The 27,720-nt window shown below is 31.6% G+C and overlaps 1 protein-coding gene across 1 annotated transcript; it reads left to right on the top strand.

Moving 5' to 3' along the window:
* Positions 1–501: 501 nt before the first annotated feature.
* On the top strand, positions 502–27,720 carry LOC143240521 (P2X purinoceptor 4-like). The gene is made up of 11 exons (XM_076483077.1): positions 502–1,031; positions 4,755–4,935; positions 5,526–5,597; positions 5,853–5,931; positions 10,685–10,784; positions 13,199–13,288; positions 17,448–17,589; positions 22,265–22,395; positions 22,947–23,094; positions 24,465–24,569; positions 25,126–27,720. The coding sequence occupies exons 1-11, from the start codon at positions 895–897 to the stop codon at positions 25,207–25,209; spliced, it is 1,269 nt and encodes a 422-aa protein (XP_076339192.1). The 5' UTR covers positions 502–894; the 3' UTR covers positions 25,210–27,720.

Consider the following 27,720-nt stretch of genomic DNA (forward strand, 5'->3'; position numbering starts at 1 on the left):
GTCACATTATAACGCCCCAACGGCTGAAAGGGGGAACATGTTTGGTGCGACAGGAATTCGAACTCTCGACCCTCAGGTTAAGAATCGAATGCCTTAATCCAGCTGGCCATGCCGCGCCTTTTTGATTAGATCAAATATGTGGTTCCAAACTGAACTGAATGGTATAAAAACAAGTCAGTAATTTGTGAGTAAATTGTTTTCTGTAATATTTGTTTTGCTATATAAGCGACAAACTTATCTGAAGTAAGAGGAATTGAAAGCCGTAATAAGTCGGGGGAAAGATAATTTAGAAAGTCACGTCACAAGTTGCATATAGTGTTTTTCTGTTTTTAAAAATTAACAGCGTAATAGTTATATATCTACGTGAAGCAAGTGAAAACACATTTGAAAATATGCATGTTTCTGTTTCTTTCAAACTGATGATCCTAACATTTAACAATGTTTTTATAATCCCATCCCATTAACCAATCAATAAGCGAAATTCCTCATCCGCATCGGATGTTGCAGAGTTAGGTTTAATATATTTGACGTGTATTCATCTTTGATTTCAGTCATGGATTCTTATAATTAATATTTCAATGGAAAAGAATAAAAGAGAAAAAACGATTGTGATCATTGTGTAAAATACGTTTTTTCTTTTTCTTTTTTTTTAATCGTAGTGGTGATGTTTTCCATGTATATCAAACTGCAAAATCATGCAAATATATATGTATTGGTCATGTGATTTTATGTTTGTTATACTTGTGGTGTTGATAACAGTTTGCATTTTCAATAGGAGTAATTCATTAGTATTGTGTTTTTCCGACGATAGTGTATTGTCGTGGTAGAAGTATTTTGTACAGTTATATCTCAGTATTTGCTGCAATTCTTCAAGCTTATTTATTATATGAAAATATGTCGTGTGATGCAGTCAAAATCATCCTGTCAGAATTTTTTGAATATGATACGACGAAAATTGTTCACATCAAAAGCAAGAAAGCTGGTATATTGAATAGAATCGTTCAGTTGATCATAATAGGCTATATTGTTGGGTAAGTACTAGGTTTTAACATTAGATTTTGTCAATGAAACAATAAAAGTAGTGTGAGTGTATTTAGTATTTACTGATCTAAGGTAACTAAGGTAACGGGGTTTGGGTAGGCCGTAGAAGGAACCTACTTGCACTGTGGCCCTACAAATTTTTTCTAAAACGTAGAAGGGAGAATGAGGTTTTACGTTGTATCAGGACAGCTGCTATGGATATTAACGCTCTTCCAAATAAAATGCAGAATAACCTGAAGATGACTTTAGAAGATCGAAACGTTGTTCCCTGCTAAAGACTGCCTATGAAGGTGTTGAAGGGTGTTTGTTTAGTCAGAGATTAAAATCTTTGTTCTTAACTTTGACATTTGAACACCAACGGAAGTTGAGGATAACCTAGATTTAATTCAAAGCTAAGTGTTTATATTAATCATGCATAATGTTACAGAAGTGGAAGTTAAGAAAAAACTGTTGTAAGTAATGATTATAAAAGTGGTTTTCCAAATTAAACTGGAAGAAATAGGCAAGCAAACATTCTTTATAAATTTTTGTTCAGTTAAAAAATTCCTACCTATATTGATATTTATTAAATGAAGTAAAACATTTGATCAACAAAACATTTATAGTAAAACTTATTCATGTGTGTGATTGGAATAATTATATGTAGATTAACTGTTTGGGCATTATAACTTATGAGAATATAAGTTACCATGTTATAATGTGAAGTGCTCATTTTCTATTAAAATTTTTGCAGAGAAGATGTATGATTGTTCTACTAAATGTTTGTTTTAGTTGGTAACAAATTAAACTTTTAAAGTGTTTTTTTTTTTATAATTTTTACAGTTGAACTAGTAATGTTTATTGTTCCTTTATGATGCCCATCACTGATTATTTTTGTTTCAGTATAATTGTACATACAGTTTTTTGTTTTTTTTTCATTTTTTGAAGGTGTTTTGTATTTTTGTTTATATAAACCATTTTATATATGTATCAACTGTAGCTAAATCTCCTTATTGAAGTCTTCAATATATCCTTTGTAATTGGGTAGTTTCTTCTTTAATTGTATCTGGTACTGCTAGTAATGCAGTGGCTCGTAAAGCAGTGTCTTCTATAGTGAAGCACACTGGCTTCGTAGATTTGAAAATAAACATCATTTTTAGAGTAGTGGATGAGCTAGGTTGTGCATGTTTACAGAATGTGAATACACTGTCTTTCTATACACAATGAACTGATAAACCATGGTGGTTTTTTGTAACTTTTATCAGAATATGGAAATTTCTGTTTTTTTTGCATCATAGGTGTTAAGTTGTCTTTTTCTTCACCATGCATGCATGACTTAACATGTTTTTTTTGTTTAGGCAGTAAATTGGTTTCATCTTGTTGTAATATATAGTTTACAGACAACAAGTTAATTCCATAGTTATGGAGGACTATTATTTGCAAGCTTATTCCCTCTATACATGCATTTTAATATAATTAAAGTACAAACTTTCTGAAAATAATAGAAAAATGGATAATTAGAATGGTACTTTACTGTAGTTAAGGTACAAAGACAAGTTGTCAGTTTGGGAATTTTTATTATTATCCAATCAATGTTTTGATAGTTTTCTGTGGAGTAAACATTTTGTATTAATTTAAACATTAGGGGTATTAGGCTTAACATCCTTAAACAATGATTGTTTCATATTTGTTCTTTGAACAATCGTAAGTGTATTTGTAAACTTTTAAATGATTTTTGTAATTATGATGGATTTCTGTTAACTTGGAATATGGATGTGAAACTTTTCATTTAGTATATTATTAGATGTTTTAAATGTTACCAGTTGGAAAGAAAGGAATACCTTAAAGGACAAGGTCTTTCATCATCTTTTTTTCTAAAAATAACAAGTTATTGATTTTTGCAGTTAAATAAGTAATGGTGTTTTTAAATAGCCATAAGAGTAAAGAAAAGTTTTTACAGTTAAATTAGAATGCATTCAATATTTCTTGTCATTAACAGTTTCTACAACAATGGGACATTTTAGTTGTTCTAACCATACCCACCATAGAAGAAAGTGAATTTAAAACCACTGTTTGTTTAGAAATTTGCCAATTATTTTGTTTAACATTTTTAAAGTATTGGGCTATGCTGTTACCAACAGCAACTCATTTCACTACTTTAATCACTGTGTAGAAACAAATTTGTTTTCACTAAAAGCTACCGTATGTTTTCCCAAATCTTGAGCTTGTGACATTTTGTTCTGTTATCAGAATGTAACAAAATTTTATAGGATTAAGACCTCCATTCATGTAAGATAATCTACTGAACATAAGATCTCTTACTTTCCACTTAAAAAAAAAACAAAAATTCTTCCTATCTCTGCAGGATAATCTATCCATCCCTGAATCCTTTCCAGAAAATCAACTTTTTTTTTCTTGGTTAAGGAAACTAAAACTGTACACTATTGAAATTGTAGTAACCCAAATGCATTACATTGCATTTAATAAATTAAAATTTATAGTGGAAACTAGATTTGTAATGTTATCCATCTACATTTTTCTTCAAGTGTAGTACATGTAGTTTTATTTTTTTTAATGCAGTTAGTTGGCCTTTGCAGTGAGTTGTCTGTAGACCTGATTGGAGCAGTAGATTTTATGGAGTTTAAGAGAAGTGTGAATATTTAAATAAGGGCTAACTTTTAGTTATGAAACTATATCAGTGTAGTAAATGGAGTAGTCTAGATGGATTACAGGTCCCTTATTTATAAATGTTAAGTGAGAAAATCAGATGCCTAGCTTCTAGGGTTACCAGTTACACCAATTCATTAGTCATTCGCAACTGAGATTTTGAATTAGAGCACAAAGTATTTACCATTTAAATATTTGAAGTTTTTACTTCACAATATTCATCTTTCTTCTTGCAAGCCAAAAGAAGGAAGTAGAGGGAACATTTGAGGTTTTGTTTTGACTTTCTTTTTTTATAGTGGCATTTTGTTTTGGACTTGTACTTGACATTTTCACTTTCAAAGTTAATAATAATAATAACTTGTGGCTTTTGTGATAAACTTGCTGTACTGTGTTGCAAAGTGGAACTGTTTATAACACCAAAATTGTTTCAAAGGATTGTCCAAAATTTTTTATTGAACTCTACCCCATTTTAAACATTAAAATAACATAAGCCATCACATCTTCAGATACCTACCCACTGGTAGTTCACCTTCTGAAATGAAAGATGCTTACATATGTTATCTTTTGACATCCTTTAAAATCTTGTCCTTGATTCTTCATAAGCTTTATTTCTTTCTACTTAAAACCAAGATATTTATGATTTTATACAACTTTTATATTTAACTTAAAGTAGTGAAGGTAAGGAATATTGCTTTCATCTTGTCTTGTAGATGCATATTGACAATGTATATTTCAAGGAAAGTACCCATTTCTTTGTACATTGTGTGAACATTTTATATGGTGTATGCAAATTAACTTTTATTTCTTAAAATCTGTTTTGTTAAGTGAATGCAAATATTTCATATTTAGTACATGTAGTGGAAAACTACCCAAACTTGTATATTTTTTATTGCAGTACTTCATTACATTCAACTTTTTGGGAATGTTTACCATTTTACTTTTTGTTCATTTTAATTCAGTCATTTTGTTAAGTAATATTTTAATTGTTTGAAACTTGTAATTTTTGTATAATAAACTTAATGTTTTATATAAAATTCTAATATTGATAATTTCTTTTCATTTTCTAGTTTTGCTGTTATCTACAAGAAAGGTTATCAAGATTTTAGTGCTGTAGAAAGTTCTGTCACAACTAAAGTCAAGGGAGTAGCTTACACAAATTTTACAGATGACAAGTTTAATCCAGAGATTAATAACACTGATGATTACAGAAGAGTATGGGATGTATCTGATTATGTTATCCCTCCTTCGGTGAGTTACTGCAATAATCAATACATCAAAAACAAGCCAACCAAAATAAAGATTCTTACATTAAGAGTGGCTGCTTTTTATTTATTTTTACTTTTATTAAGATTTATTTTTAATATGGTCTTAGTGGTGGCAGGCTTGGTATGGCCAGGTGGTTAGTATTTGATTCATAATCTGAGGATAATGGGTTAAAATTCCAGTTGTGCCAAACATGTTTGTTCTTTCATTCATGGGGCATTGTAATGTAACAGTCTATCCTACTGTTTGTTGGTAAAAATAGCCCAAGAGTTGGTGGTTATGACTAGCTGTCTTCCCTCTAGTCTTACACTCCTAAATTAGGGATGGCTAGGGTAGATAGATTCACTGACAGAAAAGAGGGGGGGGGGAATTCTGAGCCTTTTAATTTTGATGGCTTTTTGTATGAATTTGATGATATATAAAATGATACTTTATAGTTAACAAAAGTTGAAACCATTGTCTTGAATTTTGACCAAATCCTCAGTTTTGAATGGATTTTTTTTTCTGTTGTTCAGTTTAATGTAAAATGTATTTCATTTTAATTACATAAAATAAAATAGTTCTTTATATTTCAGGAAAATGGAGCTTTCTTTGTCACTACCAATGTTGTTATTACACCCAACCAGACTCAGTTTCATTGCCCTGAGGTGAGGGATGAGTATTAACAATCATACATATTTACATGTGATATTTTTGTTTTAGGTGTTTTTAACCTCAGTAATCCTTTTCATTTCTTGTTTCTTGTATAGTTAGTCCTGCAACTTAATTTAATTTAATCAGTAGAATATTTTAAGTATTTCCAGAAAATTTGTTTTACCATTTTTGTTTCCTCTTTAAAAATGTAACAGGTTAGTAATATCTGTTGTTGGGTTTACATAAAATTTCATTTTTCTATTGTTTAGGACCCAGCTGTACCTGGTGCTTTGTGTGATCCAAACAATAACACTTGTGTAGCTGGTACTCCTCTTCTCTTGGGAAATGGTGAGTTTTTTATTTAGCTTTTAATGTGGTTTAAAATATCTCCTGCAGACTTGCCTACGTAAGTAACATTCTTGTACTTTTGCAATAAATATTTAAATTGCACCAAATTGTTTTACACCCAGTCTTACCATTTCACAGCTTTAAGGTGAGCTAACTTTTAAGTATTAAATTATCACTTTTAAGTAATTGGAACAAGCCTTAGATTAGTTTGTATGAGTAAACTTTAACGAGATCTTGTTAATTAATGCTCTTTCAACAGGTATATATTGTACTTTAATGAATGTAAACAAAATTGCCATCACAATGTAGCTTAAAATTGTTTAATTAGGCAAGTCTGACATCTTAATTTTATGAAGTATTTGAAAGAATTGTTAATTTCTCTTACATGTGATATTTCATAAGTTACTTGCATTTCTCTTAAGGTGGATTCTTGTATGTGGTGAAAGGACCTTCCAGAAGAAAAGGTTCTGTTCATTCAGTTTACCTCCTCTGGAATCTAAACTTCCCAAGTGTTTCTCATGCATGATGACATATGAAGAGGAGAAAATCCTGGTGGTTGAGGAGTCCAACCCTAATATACTACTCTGGCCTTGAATTCCTGTAGATGGGCAGTCTTGGGGTGGCCCCTAGTGTCAATTGGCTGGTCCACTTGGGCTAGGGTCAACCAAGTACCAGTGTTGAATGTTCTCAACAGGTGTTGTGGACATTGTATCTGATGCTGGTGTTTGGGTATAGTACTTGCAAAACCATGGAGTTGCTGCAATGTCCTTGTTTGGCATTGTAATGTGTCCCCTTGTCGGTCTCTGTAGTGAGTGGGGTCAGTGGGCATCAAAAATTCTTTTATGGATCATCCAAATAAAAACTTTTTTAAAATAGTGAAAAATAAAAGTCCATAGGTAAATGACCACATCTTGAAGATTCTGAGCAGTAATCTTCCACATCTGTAACACTTCTACCTCATCTTCTTATACTACATTCTTTCAGACAAACCTTTAGGACAAATGTCTCCTTTTGTTTCATTCAGAAGGGACTAGAGGAACTTTCTGGCTCTCTTAGAGTCAGTCAAAAAGCTTTTAGCTCTGATGACATATTGGTGAAGACATCCATATCTCGACACAGTGAACTTCTTGTATTCAAAGGTGATTGGGGATATATCTATTGAGGTTATGCCTTGTTCTACTTTTGAATTTACCATGACAAGTTATTGTTGAGAGGGATTTGAAAAACATCCCTCAATCAGATTCTTGCTGGTTTCTCCACCCATGAAGTTTCTGCAGTGAAGCATATCTCCATTTGCAAAGAGGGAATTACAATGCTGACCAATGTCTGCATTCTGATATTTTACATCTGCCACCATTAGGGCAGGATATCTTTAATTGCAAGGTACAGCCATACATTCCAAATCCTCAGATGTTTTCAGTGTCACTGGTTCAGTCACTTGAAGATGACATGTTTTGGTTTCTTAACATGTGGTCCTTGCAGTGGCAAGGACCATGATGCCCACAAAGGTGAAAGAGACCACCATTGTGTCAATTGCAATGGTTCTCATCCATGGTACTTTTGTACCAGCCTTAAATGGCTGGAGGAAAGAGGTGCAACAGTTGAGGACAATTCAAAACATATATTACCTTGAGGCTCAGGTTGCTGTCCACCACTTCATATCAGACTTATGCTGGTGCACTTTGTTCCACTGCTACAGTGGAAGTACAGACAGATCCCTCTGCTTTTAAAAGAATCACTCATACCATATACAAAATCTTCAACTCTATGGTTAAAGTTGATGAATCAATATTAACGCCCATCTCTGCTCCTAACATTCATTCCAGCAAACCCCAAGATCAACTTTCTTTGTTGTTGGAAGAAGATTCCAGTGACTGAGGTCATCAGTGAATGATCATTTTGCATCTTGGGATGGGAGGATATGTACCTGAGGAAATGCCCATATCCAAAACCAAAGACCTGCCCAGTCAACCCAGGGTAGAATCCATGCAGGTCAACAGATCTTTCTCAAATAAAGAAAAGACTTTATCGTTAAAAATAAAAAAATGGGGGGCTCTCCACCTGATTTAAGTGGGTTAGGGCATTCAAATCGTAATCCGAGGGTTGCGGGTTTGAATCCCTGTCACACCAAACATGCTCTCCATTTTCAGCCATGGAGGCATTATAATGTGACAGTAATTCCCACTATTCATTGGTAAAAGATTAGACCAAGAGTTGGCAGTGGGTGGTGATGACTAGCTGCCTTCCCTCTAGTTTTACACTACTAAATTAGGGATGGCTAATGCAAATAGCCCTTGTGTAGCTCTGTGTGAAATTCAAAAACAAGCCACCTGATTTGCCCCCCCCCCACACACACACACAAACAAATAAACAGGTGTATGGTCTAACCTGGAGGACAGTAAAGCACAAACCTCGTCCTGTGATCCGAGTTGTCATGTCTTGCAGGAAACCCTTCGGTAACCTGCTGATATGGTCACCTTTTGGCACGTGTTTTTGAACAGAAATGACATGCTGTGTGATGAACAAGCACATGGAGGGATGGCACTGTTAGTTGATCAGCATGTGTATCCCCTGTCTTTACCACTTGACACACCCTCCTTGGTGGATCTAGCCATACATTTTCCATGGGTTGTACCATCACTGTTCTCTCAACCTGTTGCTTGGAGAGGCCTATAACCAATCAGCCCTTGATGTTCTCATTGAACAGTTGCTGTCTCCCTTTTTAGTCCTGGGGGACTTTAATGGACATCATTCCATTTGGGGAATGCTGATATTGATAGAGGGGTCACTCCATAAAGGGTATGCTCCCTGAGATTACAACTTTTCAATACTGGCTCTTGTACTTATTTTCATGCATGTAGCCAGTCCTTTACTGCTATTGATTTCTCAATTTGCTCCCCTTTGCTATTTTCCCACTTTTCATGGAGGGTTTAGAGTAACCCACACATGGTAGTGATCACTTTTCTATAATTTTGAGAGAGACTGGCTGTGGTTGCCACCTGACCTGTGTGCCCAGGTGGAAGCTGAATAAAGCAAACCAGCCCTCTTTCACTGCTCTTGCAGAACTTGATCTGCCATCATCTGTAAGCTATCAATTGATGACTGTATGGCAGCAGTGGCTGACTGTATTATCCAGGCAGCTGCTCAAAGTATTTCTAAAACCTTGACATATTTTCCACAATATCCTTGTCCGTGGTTTAATCCTGTCTGCCACATGGCACAGAAGCCTCAAAAACAGGCCTGGGATACTTTTCGTAAGTATCCCACACTCTCGAATCTCATTGCTTTGCTTTCCAGCAGGCCTGTGCACATGCTCAATAGGTAAGATGTTAAAGCCAGAAAGAATCTTGGATTAAGTTTGCAATGAACATATCTTCTATTATCAACTCCAAAGTCATGAGAGAAGATTTGAAAGGTCAGTGGGCAATATAATTGTTACCACTCTCTCGATCTTGGTTTCTGACGGCCAGGAAGTAACTAATACCTGGAGCATTGCAGATACTCTAGATGAAAGCTTTTTGCCAGGTATCTACCACTTTTACTTAATTCTCCACCTTCTGAGCCATCAAGACTTGGGCAGAGCAATTGCCTCTTTCTGTTGATCTGATTGTCTTTATTATTATAATCATCCCTTTACACTGGTGGAACTCAAACTGGCCTCTATTGGTCTGGCAGTACGTTGGTCGGACCTGATGATGTACACTATGAAATGCTGCGCCATCTATCTCCTGCTTCTCTTGCTATTCTTCTGATTTGTTTTTAACCACATCTGGCAGGAGTATGTTTGTTTTTCCTGGTACTATGCTATTGTCCTAACTTTCTCTAAGCCTCGGAAGAATCCCAAGATTGCTTTGACGATCTGTTTCTGTATGACCTCAGAGAATTGTTAATGCTCATCTTGTTTGTTTTTTTGAATCAATCTCCTCTTGCCCACCATGGACCACTTGATTTTGATTTGAAACACCAATTGGAGAAGAATTTCTCAAACAGCATCTTGTGTCAATATTCTTTGACATTGAGAAGGTTTATGATACAACATGGAAGTATAGCATTTTGCGATACCTCCATTTATGAGTTGTGTGGTTATTTGCCCCTTTTTTTTAATTGACAGGAAATTGCAAGTTCATGTGGGTTTGACATATTCCTGTTCTTTTCTACAGGGACGTAGAATCCCTCAAAGCTGTGTTTTGTGAGCATCACACTTCATTAAAGATTTAATGCTGTTGTTGAACAATTCCCTCTTACTGTTGCAAACAGGTTCTTTGTCAACAACTTCCAGATTCCATGACAGTCTTTGAGTACAAGATTTATTGAACAGCAACTACAGAGTGCCCTGATATAAAAATTGTATATCATTAGAATTAATTTTAAAAGTTAATTTTGAAAGACAACAAAAGTTACTTCAAAAAATCCTCCTAAACTCTATTTTGGAGAATCTCAAAGGATGACTATCTTGTAATGATCATGTCTTCTAAATAAATTTTTATGACTAGCAAGAAAATGCTTTACCCAACTGTTTTCTATTCTATAATTGTACATAAGTCATACCTTCTAGAATTGGGTGAACATCACTAATAAAAAAACAAAACCTTACTGTTATAGTTTATGAACCCTAAACACTTGGAACCATTAAGAGAAGGTTTATAGCCTTAAATTTTAAAAGTGAATTCTAAGTATGTTGAGCATTTGTTTTAATTTTTGTTTGAATGGTATAGAGGTTATTAATACTGACTGGTTTTTTGATTTCATCTAGGTGTGATGACAGGGAACTGTGTTATTTCACTTGTAAACTCAACTGTATACGTTTGTGAAATCAATGCATGGTGTCCAGTGGAACAAGATGTTAACCCTTTGTATGTACATTAAATTATATAATATTGCTTTCAACAATGGGTAGATCTTGGACATGATAATCAACTTTGAAGTTTTGGACTTGTTTGTTTAGTATCTTAAAACATTTTTCCTAAATTAGTGAAACTTGAATTATATAAATGGTGTTTGCAGGACAGTTTTCTTTTACACTGCTGTTGAATAACATGCACAAAATGTCTTTATTCATCTTTAGCAACAGAAAAAAGATGATGATAATAGTTAAATTGAGCAAGCGAACTCCAATAAATTTGTAAGGGTATGTCAAAAATTCTAACCTGCAAATGTAACAAATACAAAAGTTTCTTTATTCTTTCAAATATCTATTTACATTTCTGTAACACAATCATATCAGTCTTTAATATATTTATGCATTGGTTTACTAGGGGGGGGGGGGACAATTTATGCACTTACTATTTCAACTCAGTTATCTCTCTGCACATGACAAAGTTTTAATGTCTTTATGTTCAAATTTTATTAACCTACCTTTTGTTTATTATACCAAATGTTACAGCATAAACATAGCTAATAATCCATATTTTAATGATTTTTTTGTTTTAATTGTATTAAAAAAAACCTGAACTTTTTAGTGTTGTACAGTAAATCTTCTATGCATCTTCTGTATTTATACACTAATCCTTTAAAATTTATGAAATTAAATATATGTTTCTACCTATAAAGTTATTGTTGCTTAAACACATTTTGTACAGCTTTCAATTTTGCTTGGTTATAGAGCTGTAAATGGAAAGTTGTATCCCTCCTGCTACATCTACCTATCACATCTTTCAGGCTTTGTTAGTAATTCTTTAACATTTAATTATGTAGTACCTATAACCAATAGAAAGTCGGTATTTTAATTATTAAAAGCTATAATATGTTCTCAATAGATAAGTAACAATTTCCATTACAGTACAACTTCAGTTACCACACAAATCATAATGGCTAGTCTTAGATGAATGTGTAATAACCACTCTTACTGCATGGTTAGAAAGTTTTGGAAAACTACACATTTTAAATAACCAAAGAATCATACCATATAATTCCACTTGTAAATTTTCAAGCTTTATTTTGTCTTAAGTAATTTGGAGCAGATTAAAGATGCATCCTATTTGCTCAAAATCTTGGTTAGAAAAAACAAGATAATGGCTGAACAAAACCATGGGCATTCCGAGCTGTAAATTGGTAATTTGTATGTCATATATAAGTAAATGTATATAAGGAACCCTTTTCCAAAATAGATGTCAACAGAGCCACTGTGCTTGATTTGGTACACAAGCTGTATCTCAGCAAATTATCAAAATTTGAGTTCCTATTTTGTATGAAACTGTAAATGTAGTATTTTGACATTGCAACCATCACATTTGAACCAGTGCTACATTTGACATACCATGTGACTTGCAAAAATTGATCTTGGTGTATGCTTTTAATATTTACTTCTTAAATTAACACTTATCTTTAAGTATAATTACAATTTGATATCAAACTTATTGACATAAATTCATAAAATAGTAGTTCAATAAAATTTTGAATGCAAGTCAACAATCTGACATGGCCTGTGATCTGTTGCAATAGGGTTAAAGCTACTTAGGATAAACTAATGTTTTATGCTATAATTTGATGTGATAAAGACTTAATATTAGTTGAAAGACTATCAAATGTTATGAAGATATACACTATATTTAAAGTATTAAATCTATATACTTTTTAAATGAGTATAAAGAGGTCACCTCCTCAGTTAGATTTGACTTAGCCAGTGTTGAGAGATTTAATATTTAAATTAAAACACTTCAAGCAAAAATGAGGGACAAAAACTGCTTAACCTCTGGCATCTTTGAACAAATGAGTGCAAAGTCAATTTTATTTAAATAAACAAGTTTTTATACGTAAGAACATTTAACTTAAAATGCTCATTAAGAATATTTTTTGTAGAAGAAAGTTGTGGCATTCTCAGTGCAACTGTAGGTGTAGCAGTAAAATTCCTTTTATTCCAGTGAAAATACAGACCTGTCTCCATGAAGAGCTACAAGTAATAGTGACATTTATTTAAGAGGGAAGACCTAGAGCATAAGTCAGAATTTTGAGAGATTGAAGATTATTTTTTATGTTTATTCTTGTATACAGTAAAGTTTAAATAACTTGGTCATGAAATGCACACTTTGAACTGGCCATAGGGGAGCTGATTTGATTACTTTTGATCAATGACTAGTAATTATTGTTTAAATATTTTCATCTTTAACATATTTGTTGATACTTATGTTTCAGTGTTAGTGAATGAGTAGTTTAGATGTTGTATTCCAATAAATGGCAAAAGTAACTTGGTGAAATGGAATTCATTTCTATCTCTTTTGTATACCATAGACACCAATTGGAACATTCAATTTTCATTTCTATATTTCAGGGAAAATGGTACAGCTTTACTTGCTGCCACCAAGAACTTTACAGTTTTAATCAAGAATTTTGTTGAATTTCCAAAATTTAACATCAGAAGGTATGTTGATATACAATCATTGATTGGACACTACTAGAAAACTTTTAATAGTAACTTGCAAATATGTTGTTTGTTTGTTTTGCTTTTAAGATTCTCAATTTATTTTTCTTAAATTATACTTAGAACATTGACTAACCTTAACTACTGGCTTGTTACAATATATGTTGGTAACTTTTGCTCTTACCAATTTTCACTCCAAAATAAAACTGGTGGATAATCTCTTAATTTGACAAACTTTTCTAAAATTGTATAGTTTCAAAGGAATAACATTAATTTAATTTTTCCATTTGTTGTTATTTAATGGAGTTTATTTTCACTTAAACTCTAAGTAGTTCATCTACAAGGCTTTTTCATATTAAAAAGAAAAGTACTATTTATTATCACAGTTTGAACATTTCATTTGCATTCTAGTACCTCCTAATTGTTTAAAAAAAATTCTTTTTTGTTATATGCATTATATTTAAACTTTACTTTTTCATTTATATTTTCCATGTCTTTATTTTTCTTTCAATTTTTTGCATGCATTATTTATGCTAATGACAACTGGTACCTGTGGACCCTGCTAATTTTATGATTAGCAGAGACTTGTTAGCTGCAGGCAAAATGGTTTGCTTTCACCATTTTTGTAATGTACATGAGTAAGGCAGCAATTGATAAACTTAATCATTTTAAACCTTTCAAATGTGTATTATTTTGTTCCAATTCATAAGTAATACAAATGTAATGTGAGACCTAAATGCAAATTAACCATAAAACTAATGTGGTATAAAATGAGATACTTGAGCAATGGGATGCTATTTTCCACAATGGACATTTGACATCTTTTTTCTCATTTGAAAAATTCATTTTTATGTACTGTTTTCCTTGTGCCTTGAAATTTCTGTGCTTTATCATGGTTATGAGCATGCCATTCAAATCTGGAAAATATTGATAATTCCAAAGAGATTACTGTGGAATGGGGGCATGGCATATACAAGGAAAGATCAAATAAGTTTAATTCTTGGACTGGTGGCTACGTAAAATGAAACTAACATTTAGACTGACTTAGTACTTGTACAAGCTTTGTCTGCCATACAAGTACTAAAAGGAACATTATTCAACTAAGTGAACTATTTTAACTGCAGGTGGCAAAGAACTGAAGATTTGTTTTTATTTAATAATGCTAAGTTCATAAGTTACACTAGTAGTGCTTAAAGTTTAAATTCTTTCCTCCACACATCAAAAATTGGTAATGAGTTTCATTCAAAGTATGCTGGTAGTTGTAGAGTTTAAAGTTTCTATATTTTACTATACAAATGTCATGCACATCTCATTTTGTTAAACTGTTTGCATTTCCTTATCTGTTAATTTGTGGGATATATTGAATTCGAGGGTATTTCTTGTCATGAACTAATTTGAGATGTTAATCTTTCAAGAAAATGTGGAAGATGTTTTATGACTATAGAACTATGAAATATCATGATTTGGACACAGCTTTCAAATACTGTTTTTATTTTTTGAATTTGAGGGTAGGATCTAAAATCTTGATGTTTCCAATTTTGCCTTCTAACTTTTCTAAAGGTGAAACCCTTACGAGATTCTGTGTCACTCTTCTAGAGATAGCATGTGGTGCTCTATATACTCTATTTCTGTATGGTGAGCTCAAAGTTGATGTTACATCTAACTTCTGTGTGGTTCTTTCTGCTTGCACATAATTGGTTGGAGCAGTTCATTTCCATGCAGTAGAACATGGAAGCTTGCTTTGTATTCCAATTATGTATGATCCTATCAGAAGGGATGTTATGTCTACTAATAAACATTCTCTACTTATGTGCAGTGGATCCCAGAAGACGTGCACAGCATATGTGCAATTCTATCCAGAGGTGAAGGATATATTTTTTGGATGTAATTCACTTTCATATGGTTGAATCCAGAGGTTTCTATGACTCTCCAGTCTTTGTGCAGTCCTTAATCAAAGGATGATGTAGCTTTGAAGCTGATCCATCATATTGCAACTCATCCTATCATCAGTGTTAGTTCCTTGTAGCTGATTTTGGATTTAGTGCAGGACCAGTCAACACAAGTCCTCATGCTTGTTTCCTATTCCTCACTCCATTTCCCTCATGCCCATTAACTCTATGCAGTGGGTTCTAGAGGTTATGTTGTGTCCAGCTACTTTGCTGTTCAATCGGAAGGGTGACGTTATATTTTCATCAGAAGCCATCTCTCTCTGTGCAGTGTGAAGATGATGATAATGTTCAATAACATCTCTTGCTCTCTTCTTCAAGGTCTTTTGTGACCTCAGGTTTAATGTTTTGCAGGGGATGGCAGTCTGAGTTTGATATGGGCTTATCTTTTAACTGCTGACCTTCATGCAATAGGTTCTCAATTTGATCAGTTTACCCAATATATATATTTCTGTTCTGCTGACCTTCAGGTGAAGATTATATGGACCCCTCCTCCTCCTTCCAAGGTCCTAAGGTTATGTTCTGATAGTGATTGTTGGTTTTTGCAGCTGACCTACCATTGGATGATCTGTCATGCCCTAGACACTGTACACCTTGAAGCAACTCAGTTTTATCCTTCTCTTACATTGCTATCTGTAGATGTTTGTTGTTGTTTTTTTTTGCCTCTCTAAGATGGGATTAAAACTGGTTTTATATTGTGGTTTGGATTCCATTTCAATGTTTTTTCCTCTCTTTTGTTTATGCTCCCCCTTTTTCTGCCCATATGTTTAAACTTGTTTCTACAGTGGGTGCAGAATACACATGGTACAGAATTGGTGAAATCATCCACCTATTATCCTCTAATATGGGGATCACAATCCTTGTCTGCTTTAAGAATTCTTAATTCTGTGTCTTGGACAGGTGGAGTGATAACATGCGAGAGGAGGTATTGTGCCATATTGGAGGATAACATCTAGAGGAGGTATTGTGCCATATTGGAAGTGACGGGTGGAGTGATAACATGCGAGAGGAGGTATTGTGCCATATTGGAAGTGACGGGTGGAGTGATAACATGCGAGAGGAGGTATTGTGCCATATTGGAAGCTTTCCTCTGCAGTAGATACTTGGTTCCTTTCACACTTCATACCATTTATCTCCATTTTCTCCTCAAACTCACTTTTCAGTGGAGAACCAAAGTGACAGTTTGGTAAAATTCAGTAGAGGAAATTATGTACATCAGGAAGGTGTTTTGCAGTCCTGTTGGTGGAGGGCTGTTGCAGTTGAACCACAGTGAGTTATGCACTTGGGAGTGCAAGGCTTGTAATGACCAAGTATTTTGTTGTTGTTTTTTTTTTTCATATAGAGCTGATAATAGCTTCATATGTATGAAGAGGTAAATACCTATTGGAAATACTTTAGAAATTATTAGATCAAACTGCTGCATAGAAAAACAAGATAATTTAGTGTCAGGTTTAAAAAACTTGAACAAACTACAGATTTAAGATTTTTAGCTTAACATTTTGTTTCATTCTTGAAAATGTTAGATTATACTTGTTTTGAAAGTTATGACAATATTCTTTTATGATATTACATGATGTAAGCCTTATTAGGTTTAGAGAGTGTAGTAGTAATGGAAAAATATTCCAGTGACTCAAATCATTATTCACAGAATATTAAGTTTATTGCATTTAATTAGTTAATTAGTGCACATGTATGTAACTTAATTGAAAATAATACTTGTTTTGTTAAAATATTTTTAATATTGTTGCCTGGCATGATGCACTTATGTTAGATCAATTTGTAGTTTTTATGAAAACTAATTTTCATTAACATTGAAATTTTAAAGTTAAAACAGATTGGATGTATATAAAACATATAATATTATGCACACACATGCAATATTTATCTTTACAATGTTTTTTTGTTTTTAAAGTATCCTGCAGCAATTTTTATTTTTTTAGTTTCATGATAAAAAAACACATTTAATATTAAGTACAATTGAATGAATTTCTTTAAACTGAAATGAGGTGATGTAATTAATCAATGTTAAGGTTGTTGCAATTTGTTAGTTTCATTGCAAGAAGAAAAAAGTAAAGGTATGTAAGTGGCCTTTCTTTAGTCTAGAAAGGGTTAATTAGAATTAGTTATCAAAACAGTACTTCCAATAATTTGTTTTTCAAAATCTTTTAGTCAATTTACATATTCATCTACTTTTTTCATTTTAATTGCTTTAGGAGAAATATTCTGGACACAACTAATACAACTTATCTATCTGGTTGTCACTACCATTCAAACACTGATCCTGCCTGTCCAGTATTTGTTTTAGGAGATATTGTAGCAGAAGCTGGAGAGAACTATGATGTTATGGCTGTAAAGGTAAACTACACATTCTACTAATAACTGTCTGTCCATTATTTACACTTAGAAATATTGTGGTTGTTAACCTGGTGGTTACATTTCTTTCTTTTTAGTAATTAATGTTGCTATCTTTTATTACCAAAAGCAAAACTAGTAAATGAAATTGTTTAAAATTTGATAATATTTTTAAGAGTATGTACCACAGCAAAATAAATCATCTTAATTTTTACTTTTTACTGTTCCTAATATAAATGAATGAGAATTATTAATGTAGTTACTAATATTTATACTGTTTTTATCTTGCAGTTTTTACACTTCATTTGTACAATCTCTAGAACATCATAAATAAATATGTATCCAAGTGACAAGTTAAACTTAAGTTATCAAACCATTCAAAAATAATTTTCAACATACACTTTAAGGGAAAATTGTCCATGAATTATTCTAATATTCCATAATTGTATCCTAGATTTCTGATCAAGGAGGCACACATTCTCAAAACCACATTCCTATCATATCTGCTTTTTAGTATGTTATATTCTAGAAGTGATGAATTTAATTGCAGATTGCTTGTTTCAACCCAGTCAGATTCTTCCAACAGAATGAATGTTTTACATCGTGAGGTTTTTCAACTGACTTGCTCTTGCTTCATGTCTCCATTAATTGACACCTTGCAACCTTTTCAATTTCTTACTTGTAATTTTTGGTCTCCCTTGATGTGACAGCTGTAAGTCTACAAATATAAAATTCTAAAATTGAGAGTTAAACTTCCTTCTGTACAGCAGATAGCACAATGTGATTTTGCTATAATGTGCACACACAATTTTAGCATCTATCTTCAGGAATATCTACTTCTCCCTCTCCCACATTAGGAAGTCTGTTGCAGCTATCTGACATTCTGTATCCAAATGTTTGGAAACTAAATCTTCATAATTGTAAATTTTAGTCCTTTGCTCTGCATTATGGTTTAGGTTTTAAGGTTTCTCTGTACTTAACTAATTCCCTCAGTAAATGAGCTATGATCGTTTATCAGTGGAAATAGAATATTTATCTTTGAGTGTTGTATTCAGGGGAAGTTAAACCCTCTTCATCCCAATGTATGTATCATGTCCTGTTTTGTAACTTGAGTATTTAACTCTTAAACAGTAGCCATCATGAATTGATGCTGCTATCTACAATATTCCTGCTGTTTAAGGGTTAAAAAGATACTTGCTTTGTCTATGGTAACTTTATATAAGGCATATTTGTCTGCTGTACTGGTAATCGGTGCTTCCCCCACTGTAATGGAGAGGCCAGAATGCCAACTTCTGCTGGTAAGTTTATCTTCTAATGTTTACAGGTATGCATAATGTGTATCATATTGTATTGAAAAAATTTGGAAACTTAATTTTCTTAAGACAACTTGTGAATTGTAAGTTTTATGTATAATTATTAAACTTTGAAATACTTTTAGTTTAAATTCTTAACTCAGTCTATGGAGTCTTTTTGTATGAAGACAAGTTATCAGTTGTTTTTTTTTAATTTTCCAAATTTCTTAAATGCAAAAAATATTGTTCAATGTATTAAAAAAATTTAGTTTAATAAGATACCAAGTTGGATTAATTTATAGAACAGCAGTTTTGTTTCAACTTAATTTAGTATAATATGCCAAAATGTAACTTTTCTGCATTTTAAGCTTTTTTGCGATAACTTTTCTGAACATTTCTGGTCAAAACCAGAAGAAATTTGGTAATATTATATACTTCATGTAAGAAGAAATAGTTTTAATTTCTTTTGGTTACTAAAACTTTATCAGTTTCGAGACTTTAAATAACAAGTAGTAGCTTTGAAAAGTCTTTGTACACATAAAATTATAAATAAATTTTAAGGTCCCTAGTAGTTTGGCACCAAGACTGCAGGCATATTATATTTGAATGAGAGAGCGTGTTATGCTACTATAATAATAGGTAGGCAAATAACAACTTATAAGGAAGAGTTTTGACCTATCGCAAAAAAAAAACATTGTTTACATATCCCTTATTAGCCTTATGACACTAAAAATCAGGGTTTGGTGCCTATGGTTGGAAAGATCTAGATATTCTTCCCCTGATTTTTATTGTTTTGTACTTAACTTCAACCAAACCAATTTAATAAAGGAAGTTTTCTTACTAGTTTGGATATATAAGATTATGTGAATGAAGTAAATTATTTTGAATACCTCCTAACTTGTTATGCTGCATCAAGTTTATTAATAGTAGGGAAACAAAACTCAATATATTTACTGAAACTTTTGCTATCTTAACACAATTTTTGCATACTACCTATCAGTCATTTGAAGTTTTTTGTAAATGTTACGAAGTGCATAAAGAAGAATGTTTGTTTAAATTTAGTTTCATTTATTGGAGCTTGTAAATGTGTATTAGTGGATAATAATTTAGTTGTTTTTCAAAGGAAAATAACACTTTTACACCTTTTGTAAAAGATGAATTTTAAAATTTTCCAGTATAGTTCAAAATTTAAAGTGTGATAGGTTCATTATGCTATCTCTGATTTCTACCTTAATATAGTAATAATGGATAGGCAAACAACAATTTATAGCCAAAAAACAAATTAACTGATGGTGGAAAATGCTACACCTTTTGAAAGAACAGTGGTTTGTCTTCTAAAGAAATGAATCTAAATCACCACATGGCTACTTATTATATTAGTACAATGTATTTCTTTATTAGTGTACCTTTTCTGTAGTATTATACCTTGTTTGGAAGGAAAAAAACCTCCTTAACAGTTGAATTAATATTTTAGTAATTTAAATTATTTTAACTTTTATGTGCAAAATGCTAAATTTATTTAGTGATAATTAAGATACTGCTTCATAGAAATTTGATATGCACTAACACCCATGGATATTTGCACAAATAATTTCATAATGGCAAGAGATTTTTAAGCAGAAATGTTTTATCTGTGATAGATAAAATGTGTAGATTACCTGAACAACCAAAACTGGTTTCCAATGTATGGTTTCTAAATGCTCTTTTTGTAAATATACTGAATGTTGGTAAATTACTTGTTTGCTAAAGAACTGCATTTTTTTCTTTTTTCATAGGCTTTAAAAATGTATCCTAATGCATATGAAAGTAAACTGTTACATGCTTATAAGTGTGTTTTTAATGTTAAAACTTTTGAACAACAGTTGCTGACTTCTTTTACTCTTCCAAACTTGAAATGTAGTCTCATTAACCCTAATGACCAGAAAAATAATTCTTGAGATGTATATTTCAATACTTTTTTTAACTTGCACCTTTCACAAGTTTCAGCAATATTCTTTTCATTTCAAACAGCTTTAGGTATTTCCCCAAGCATTTAAAAAATATACCAGGAATTCTCAAAAAGCTAGTGGCTCCATTCAGATGACTGAAGTAAAGTTACTTTCATAAGATGTAAACATAGTTATGGTTTTAGGGAAAACTAATTGTAGAAGTCCATAAATGTGGACAAGGTAAAACAAGAAAAATTGTTGGCATTCTAATTTGCTTTATTAGGTATTTGTAATTTTAGTTTATCAGTTTGTCTTTGTTGCAAAGTTTTATATTAGATCTACCCCCAAATTACTTGCAGACACTTGGGAAAGAACATTTTATGTTTAAGGATACTGGTTTGTTTTTTGAATTTCATGCATAGCTACACAAGAGCTATCTGCATTAGCCATCCCTAACTTAGCAGTGTAAGACTAGAGGGAAGGCAGCTTTCCACCACTCACTGCCAACTTTTGGGCTACTCTGACCAATGAATAGTGGGTTTGACTAACTTTATAATGTCCCCATGACTGAAAGGGTGAGCATGTTTGGTGTGACAGGAATTCAAACTTGCTACCCTCAGATTACAAGTCAAGTGCTCTAACCACCTGGTCGTGCTGGGCCTAAGGATACTGGATAGCTCAAGTATATTTTGAGTATTTCATAACTGTCTGATTAGTCACTCTTTCAAATTATTTAAGCTCTTTATTTAAGCCAGTAACCAAACATCTGTATGAAAGAAGGGTAACTCCTTTGTAAGCAGCAGCCACAACCAACCAATTCTTTTATTTTCATTGCTTATTTGAACACTAGTTGATTCTGTATGCAATATATAATTTTCTTAACATTATTTTATGCAGCAATACACTGTCTAAAAGATTTTGTTTACTTTTAAACCCAGATCTGTCAATTAAAGAAGATTGTATTAAAATAGATATTTCAGTGAATGTGCAATACTCTTCTCATATGGACAGTTGTAGGTTTGTAAATAATGGGAAGGTGTAGTGGGATTCTTTATACTTAAGAAAACAAATTGCTGATTAAATGTATATTCTTCTACCTTTTTGTCTTTCAATAAAAATAAATATGCTTGAATATCTTGTTGTCATTACCATTGTACTGATGACCCAGAGATTCTATGCAGACTTGAATTTAAAGGAACAGTCATGTTTGTATAATGGTGGTAAAATCTTACTTTTTAATGAAGTGAAACAGTGGTAATAAACTGCTATTAGTTTAGGGGAATACTGATGTTTAATACTATTCTGTAGTAATTCTGGTAGCATACAAGTGGTAATACATTTATGGGATAATTTAAAACCTATAAAGAAAATTTGTACATTGTTCATGCATGTTTTGAAACTAAATGAGCATCTTTAAAGTGGGATTGTGACATTTTAGTTCCTTTTATTTTGTTTTAGGGTGGTGTCATTGCCATTATTATAGAATGGGACTGCAATATTGATTTTGATATAAGATATTGTATTCCAGTATATTCCTTTCGAAGATTAGATGATCCTAAAGCCAGAATTGCAAAAGGCTGGAATTTCAGGTATAGATGAAGTTCGTCATTCTAGTTTGAGTTTTAAAAGTAGCTCTTATAAAAGCACCACCACTTTATTAAATATTTTCTGACAATGGTATGCTGAAAAGCTAAGTTGATGCAAGTAATTTAAAATAGAACTATTTAATTTTTAACCAACATTTCAAATACTTAATATTACCCCAGCCTACAATGACATAACTACTGTAGTCTCAGGAATTGTTTTCAGTAAAAAAAAAAAAAAAAATCTAGTATACTCGATACCCTCATTTTGTATCCTGTAGGAAAAACATGGTGTTTTGAATAATTTATATTTTTTTCTGAAATTTCTGTAATTGTTTAATTTTGTAAAGTATTCGGTTCTTGACGTGATTAAATCCTTAAATAAGCAACTATGAACACATTTAAAAGAAAGCACTAGTGTGAACATTGGAACTAAAAGATATTTATCTCTTTTTTCTCTCTCTCTCTCTCTCTCTCTCTGTGTGTGTGTGTGTGTGGACTAGAATTATTAGAAATATCTTTTTAAACATTTTGTTTTCCACTTTTTTTACTTGCAGATATTCCAACTATTATGATGATAACACTAGAACTCTCTACAAAATCTATGGGATTAAATATGTTATAATTGTACATGGACGAGCAGGGAAATTTAATGTGGTACCTTTGATGATTAACATTGGATCTGGTTTGGGACTTTTGGCTTTGGTAGGTTTTAAATGATTGAGTTATTAACTAATGATAAACTAACTATTCTGCTACTAATAATGACCTTTCAGTATTTTCTCCATTTAAACTTAAGATATTTTATTTCACAATGTTAAAATTTGATAGCACATTGTAAATCATAATTCTAAATATTTGGTTTTTCTGCACTTGGTGAGAACAACTATTATTATAAAAATCAATATGTAAAAATTATCTACATTTTATAAAATATACTCGTGTAAAAGCAAATGATATTGCACTATATTCTCTTTGCAGTTTCAAATTGAAGGAGTTATGACATAAGGCTCCCTGTGTAAAATTTTATAAATTGCCATATTTGTTACATGATACTCCTAAATTTAAGGCATTAGTTTATCTAAGAGAGTACTTCAAGTACTAAGATGTTGTTTGTAACGTAACATTTTTCAAATTGGAAAGTCAGATTTTGAGATTTTTCGTTTCATACTCTTAAATATTACTCTATTCTATCCATCACAATTTTTCTGGGGGACTTGTTTAATTCTTATGCTTGGATGGGCAATTCTGCCTGAAAAGTAAAATTGCACTGTTGAAATAAGCAATTTATAGACAATATTTTATCATTGTTCTGCATGTTAAAATAAAATCATCAGGATTACAATTACAGTACAAATAGATGCATCACTTTGTAGGTCAGCAACAACACCCAACAGTCAGAAGAAACTTTCTCATATGAATGAGTATCTCAGAAAAACTGTCAGAATATTTTCCTTCCTGGGATGCTAGGTTAAATCCTTCACAAACCATTATGTTCTTCTTTCCATGGACTATGTTAGTCTTTTCTTGATGTTTATTTGATAACTTTTGGTCTGTCATAAGATTATCATTGACATTTTAGTTATGATTTGTACAATCCCCATATAACACAAGTATTCACTATTGTCTCAAGGTACAAATCAATTTAAACAAAAAAAAAAAAACAATTCCACTTGCATTCTTTGTATGGTTGACACAGTTGAAAAGCTTGCCATGAAAGATGGTGAATGACAGCATTGTTGGTGCTACTATGTTATAGGAAAACTATCCATTCTGATGATTAAATAAATTGATCTTAGGTGTAGCTGTAACTGATTCTTTAGGTAAAAACTTCCTTGTTCCAGTCTAAAAAATTGAAATGTAAAGGTTAATGTTTTAAATCTGTTTTTCTTTACTTTGAGAAGTAGTGAAAATTGAGAAAGCAGTTTAAATCCATCTACCTCTTTACAGTATTGGAAATGGAAAAGTTCTATATTCATTTAAAAATGTATAACATTTTAATCAGAATTTTGAGTGTTATACAAATATAATAACTGAATGAAATGTTTGAATTTTTAAAATCTATTTCTTTACAGGCTTCAGTAATAGGTGATATTATCGTACTTTATTTACTGAAAAAAAGGGAATATTATCGAAGTAAAAAGTATTTGCAAGTTTCCACTGAAGGAGATGCATTTGATGTAGGTTATTACTAAAATTTTGAAAGTTGCACACAATCTTAATTATGGGTTAGTTTAGTTTATTCACTGTATATTGTGTTCTAAGTTAAGGAATTAATTAATAAAGAGCAATGATTTTATGGACATGTAATTAGACAATACTATGTGCTTTAAATTGGATTATGTATTTTTATTTGTGGTCTGATTTTTGTTTTTTGTAGATATTCTTTGTTTAATATTTGTGTATCTTACTAAATGATATTCCTGAAGTAATACTTTTCTTTCCCAGTTTATTTACTATGTTAAAATTAAAATTAATGTAGTAAGAAACAAAAGTCCTGCATGCACTAATAACAAGGTAAATTTTCTAATTCTATGGCTTTTGCTAATTATGTATGAATAATCTCTTTTTGTTATGGTAGTTTATTCTTTCTAAACTAGTGGTTTAGTTAAACAACCTTATTGTTTTAAATGGGGTTGTTTAATGAACATTTCAATTCTATATTAATATGCAAAGATTTTGCATTAAGAATTGACCAAAATGCTTTATTAACAAGCTTGTCTTTTTTGTTTTTAGCCCAAGGCATTTATGCCAAGTGTTAGGAGAAGAAAACCTGACAGTTCCACATACAGTGATCTTGACAGTTGTCAAGATAATTAATCATCATTTCACGTCATAACTTGTAAACAGTAAAAGTTATACCTGTTTTAAGGTGATTGGAGCTGAGTATATTAAACTTAAAAGTTGGAATAAAAGTTTTCTAACTTTAAAAATATAAGTGCAGTTTTTTTTTTTTTCTGTACCAAGGTGGTTTTTCTAAAGAATACATAATCATAACTAATGACTTTTTTTTTGTTCTTCTCTATCAGGCTGTTCAATACAAGGGTAAAAAATATTTGGAAATTGATTAACTTTAAATAGATTTCAAGTTCATCTCATTTATATTCAACTAATACTGTTTGGTCATAATTAGTTCTTTACTACTTACAGTAAAATTAACGTTTTTTAAATAACGTCAGGTTTGTGATTTAATAAAATTGGTGTGATTATAACTGGGTCAGAGGAGAAAAGTAAGGAAGATTTATTTGAAAATTTTGTTTTGCCTTTTACTTTAAGAACATTCCTTCTATGAGCTTATATTTTTAGATAAAATTTTACTAATTCTGTAGTCATAATACAAGCCTACAGCATGTTTTTGGGTTTGTTTGTTTTTTTTCCCATAAGTAAAATTAATTAAATTACAATTAGAGGTATCTTAAATTTGTAAGTGAAATTTATTATAGTAATAATCCTAAACTGTTAGCACTTCAAAATCTACTTCGTCTGTTACACAAAATGATTTTTGTTATATCCTAAAGTAACATGCTACTTGAACAGTTTGCTACATTATATTCAATGCAATATCATGGCATTTCATTCCAAATTAATTTATTTTAGTGTTTTTTAAAATAGTTTTAACACATTTCTTTCAGCTTGCATGACTTTCATATTTAAGTATATTAATGACAAAAGTAGGTGCATAAAACTGATTTTAACTAAATATTTAAAATGCCTGGAAATGCCAATTTGTCAAAAATGCCTTCAGAAGCCTTTAAGATAAGGTGACTGCATGTGCTACTGTAACAGTTCTATCTTAATAAAGTGGTTTATAATATTTACAGTTTATAAATTGTTGCAATTTTCACAATTTTTATTTTTTAAAATTGTTACACAAATGACTGAAACATGTGTATAAAGACTTTTTTATAATTGCCTTGTGTAGTTAAAGTTGTATATTGGCATTAGTATATCTCAACCCATTAAATCATCCGTTATAAATACCAACTAGTCATATGAGAATATTGTCTGTGATTTAAGAACTAACTTTAATTATATGTAAAATTGGATATTGAATACTGCTGTTTAAAAATTTTTTTACTGTTATATATAGGATGTGGAATAGCCTTTGATTGTTTTAGTATATTATATGTATTGATTATATTTAAATTTTTCATAATTTCTTACATTTTGATTTAAATTGCAGTATTGTAATTTAAAAAGTGTAGCAAATAATGTTATTTTGATTTTGTTGAGTTTCTTTTATTGTTAAAATAAAATTATTCTTAAATATTTTTCCAGTAGCTTTCTTTTATTTACCTGAAATGTACTCAGTGTTGTAAAACTGTGATAGTTATGGATATGTTTTAAATGGAACATTACTGCTAGTTCATAAGAATGTACACATAGATTGGTGAAACAATTCAATAACTGTTTAAAGATATTTAGTTCTTTTTTAATATTTGAAAAAATTGTCTAAATATATTTTAAAATACTACCTTGCTTCATTTCAACAGCTTTAGAATAGTTGGTATATAATCTCATTTCAACTAACCTGGAGCTGTGCAAATGAAGCAACTTAGTTTTTAAAACACATTTTAAACGATTTTCAGTATTAAACAGGAACAGAACCTAGGTCTTTTTAGGTGTGGTGTGCATATGTGGTAAAACGTCATAAGAGAACACCTGTATTATGAAATTGGGTTAAGCAATAGGCAAAGCATTATTAGATAGCTAGTTTAGTATTGAGAATTGTGAGGTAAGCATTTTTTAAAAACAAAACTTGTAGCATCTTGCAAAGGATGCTGAGAGAATAAATGATTCTATTTACAAATTAATGGTTAAGTTACTGAGGCCAATTTGGTAGTACAGCATAGGCTACTAAAAAAAGTGTATGAAAATGCCTTAAATTGGCACTTTAAAATACATTCCATTACATTAGATTGTAATGGCAGTACAAGTGATAAGGCAACTGGCTCATTTACCATCACAATAACCAACTATATACCTTTTGTGCTTGTTTTGGAAAAACTCAACGAGTTGCAAAATGAGCCAATGAAGTGCAAGTTCTATTGCAGGTAGTTATGCATACTACCTGGAAACTTAAGAATATGAGGAAAAACATTGTTTAAAAACGTGTATGGGGCTGCAAGTGGAGTTCTGTGGGACCATTTGAAGTTCCATGCCAAACTACAATTTGACTCTTCAGTTCCAGAATGATAAGAGTTTCCGATCTTCTGTGGAACACATTTTCAACCATATATGGAAAATGTTTTACTAGAAGGTTTGGATAATAAGTAATTATTGAAAAAGTATGTTGTGATAAGAATTCAATAAACCTTTATGTATTTTGAA

The sequence above is a fragment of the Tachypleus tridentatus genome, chromosome 13 (genome assembly GCF_004210375.1).
Source record: "Tachypleus tridentatus isolate NWPU-2018 chromosome 13, ASM421037v1, whole genome shotgun sequence".
In the NCBI taxonomy this organism is placed as follows: domain Eukaryota; kingdom Metazoa; phylum Arthropoda; class Merostomata; order Xiphosura; family Limulidae; genus Tachypleus; species Tachypleus tridentatus.

Bases quoted from the DNA above. Each gene is read 5' to 3' on its own strand.
- LOC143240521 (XM_076483077.1), top strand. From the start codon at position 895: ATGTCGTGTGATGCAGTCAAAATCATCCTGTCAGAATTTTTTGAATAT. The intron at 1,032-4,754 runs GTAAGTACTAGG...TTCATTTTCTAG, and splicing joins ATAATAGGCTATATTGTTGG to TTTTGCTGTTATCTACAAGA. The intron at 5,598-5,852 runs GTGAGGGATGAG...TCTATTGTTTAG, and splicing joins CTCAGTTTCATTGCCCTGAG to GACCCAGCTGTACCTGGTGC.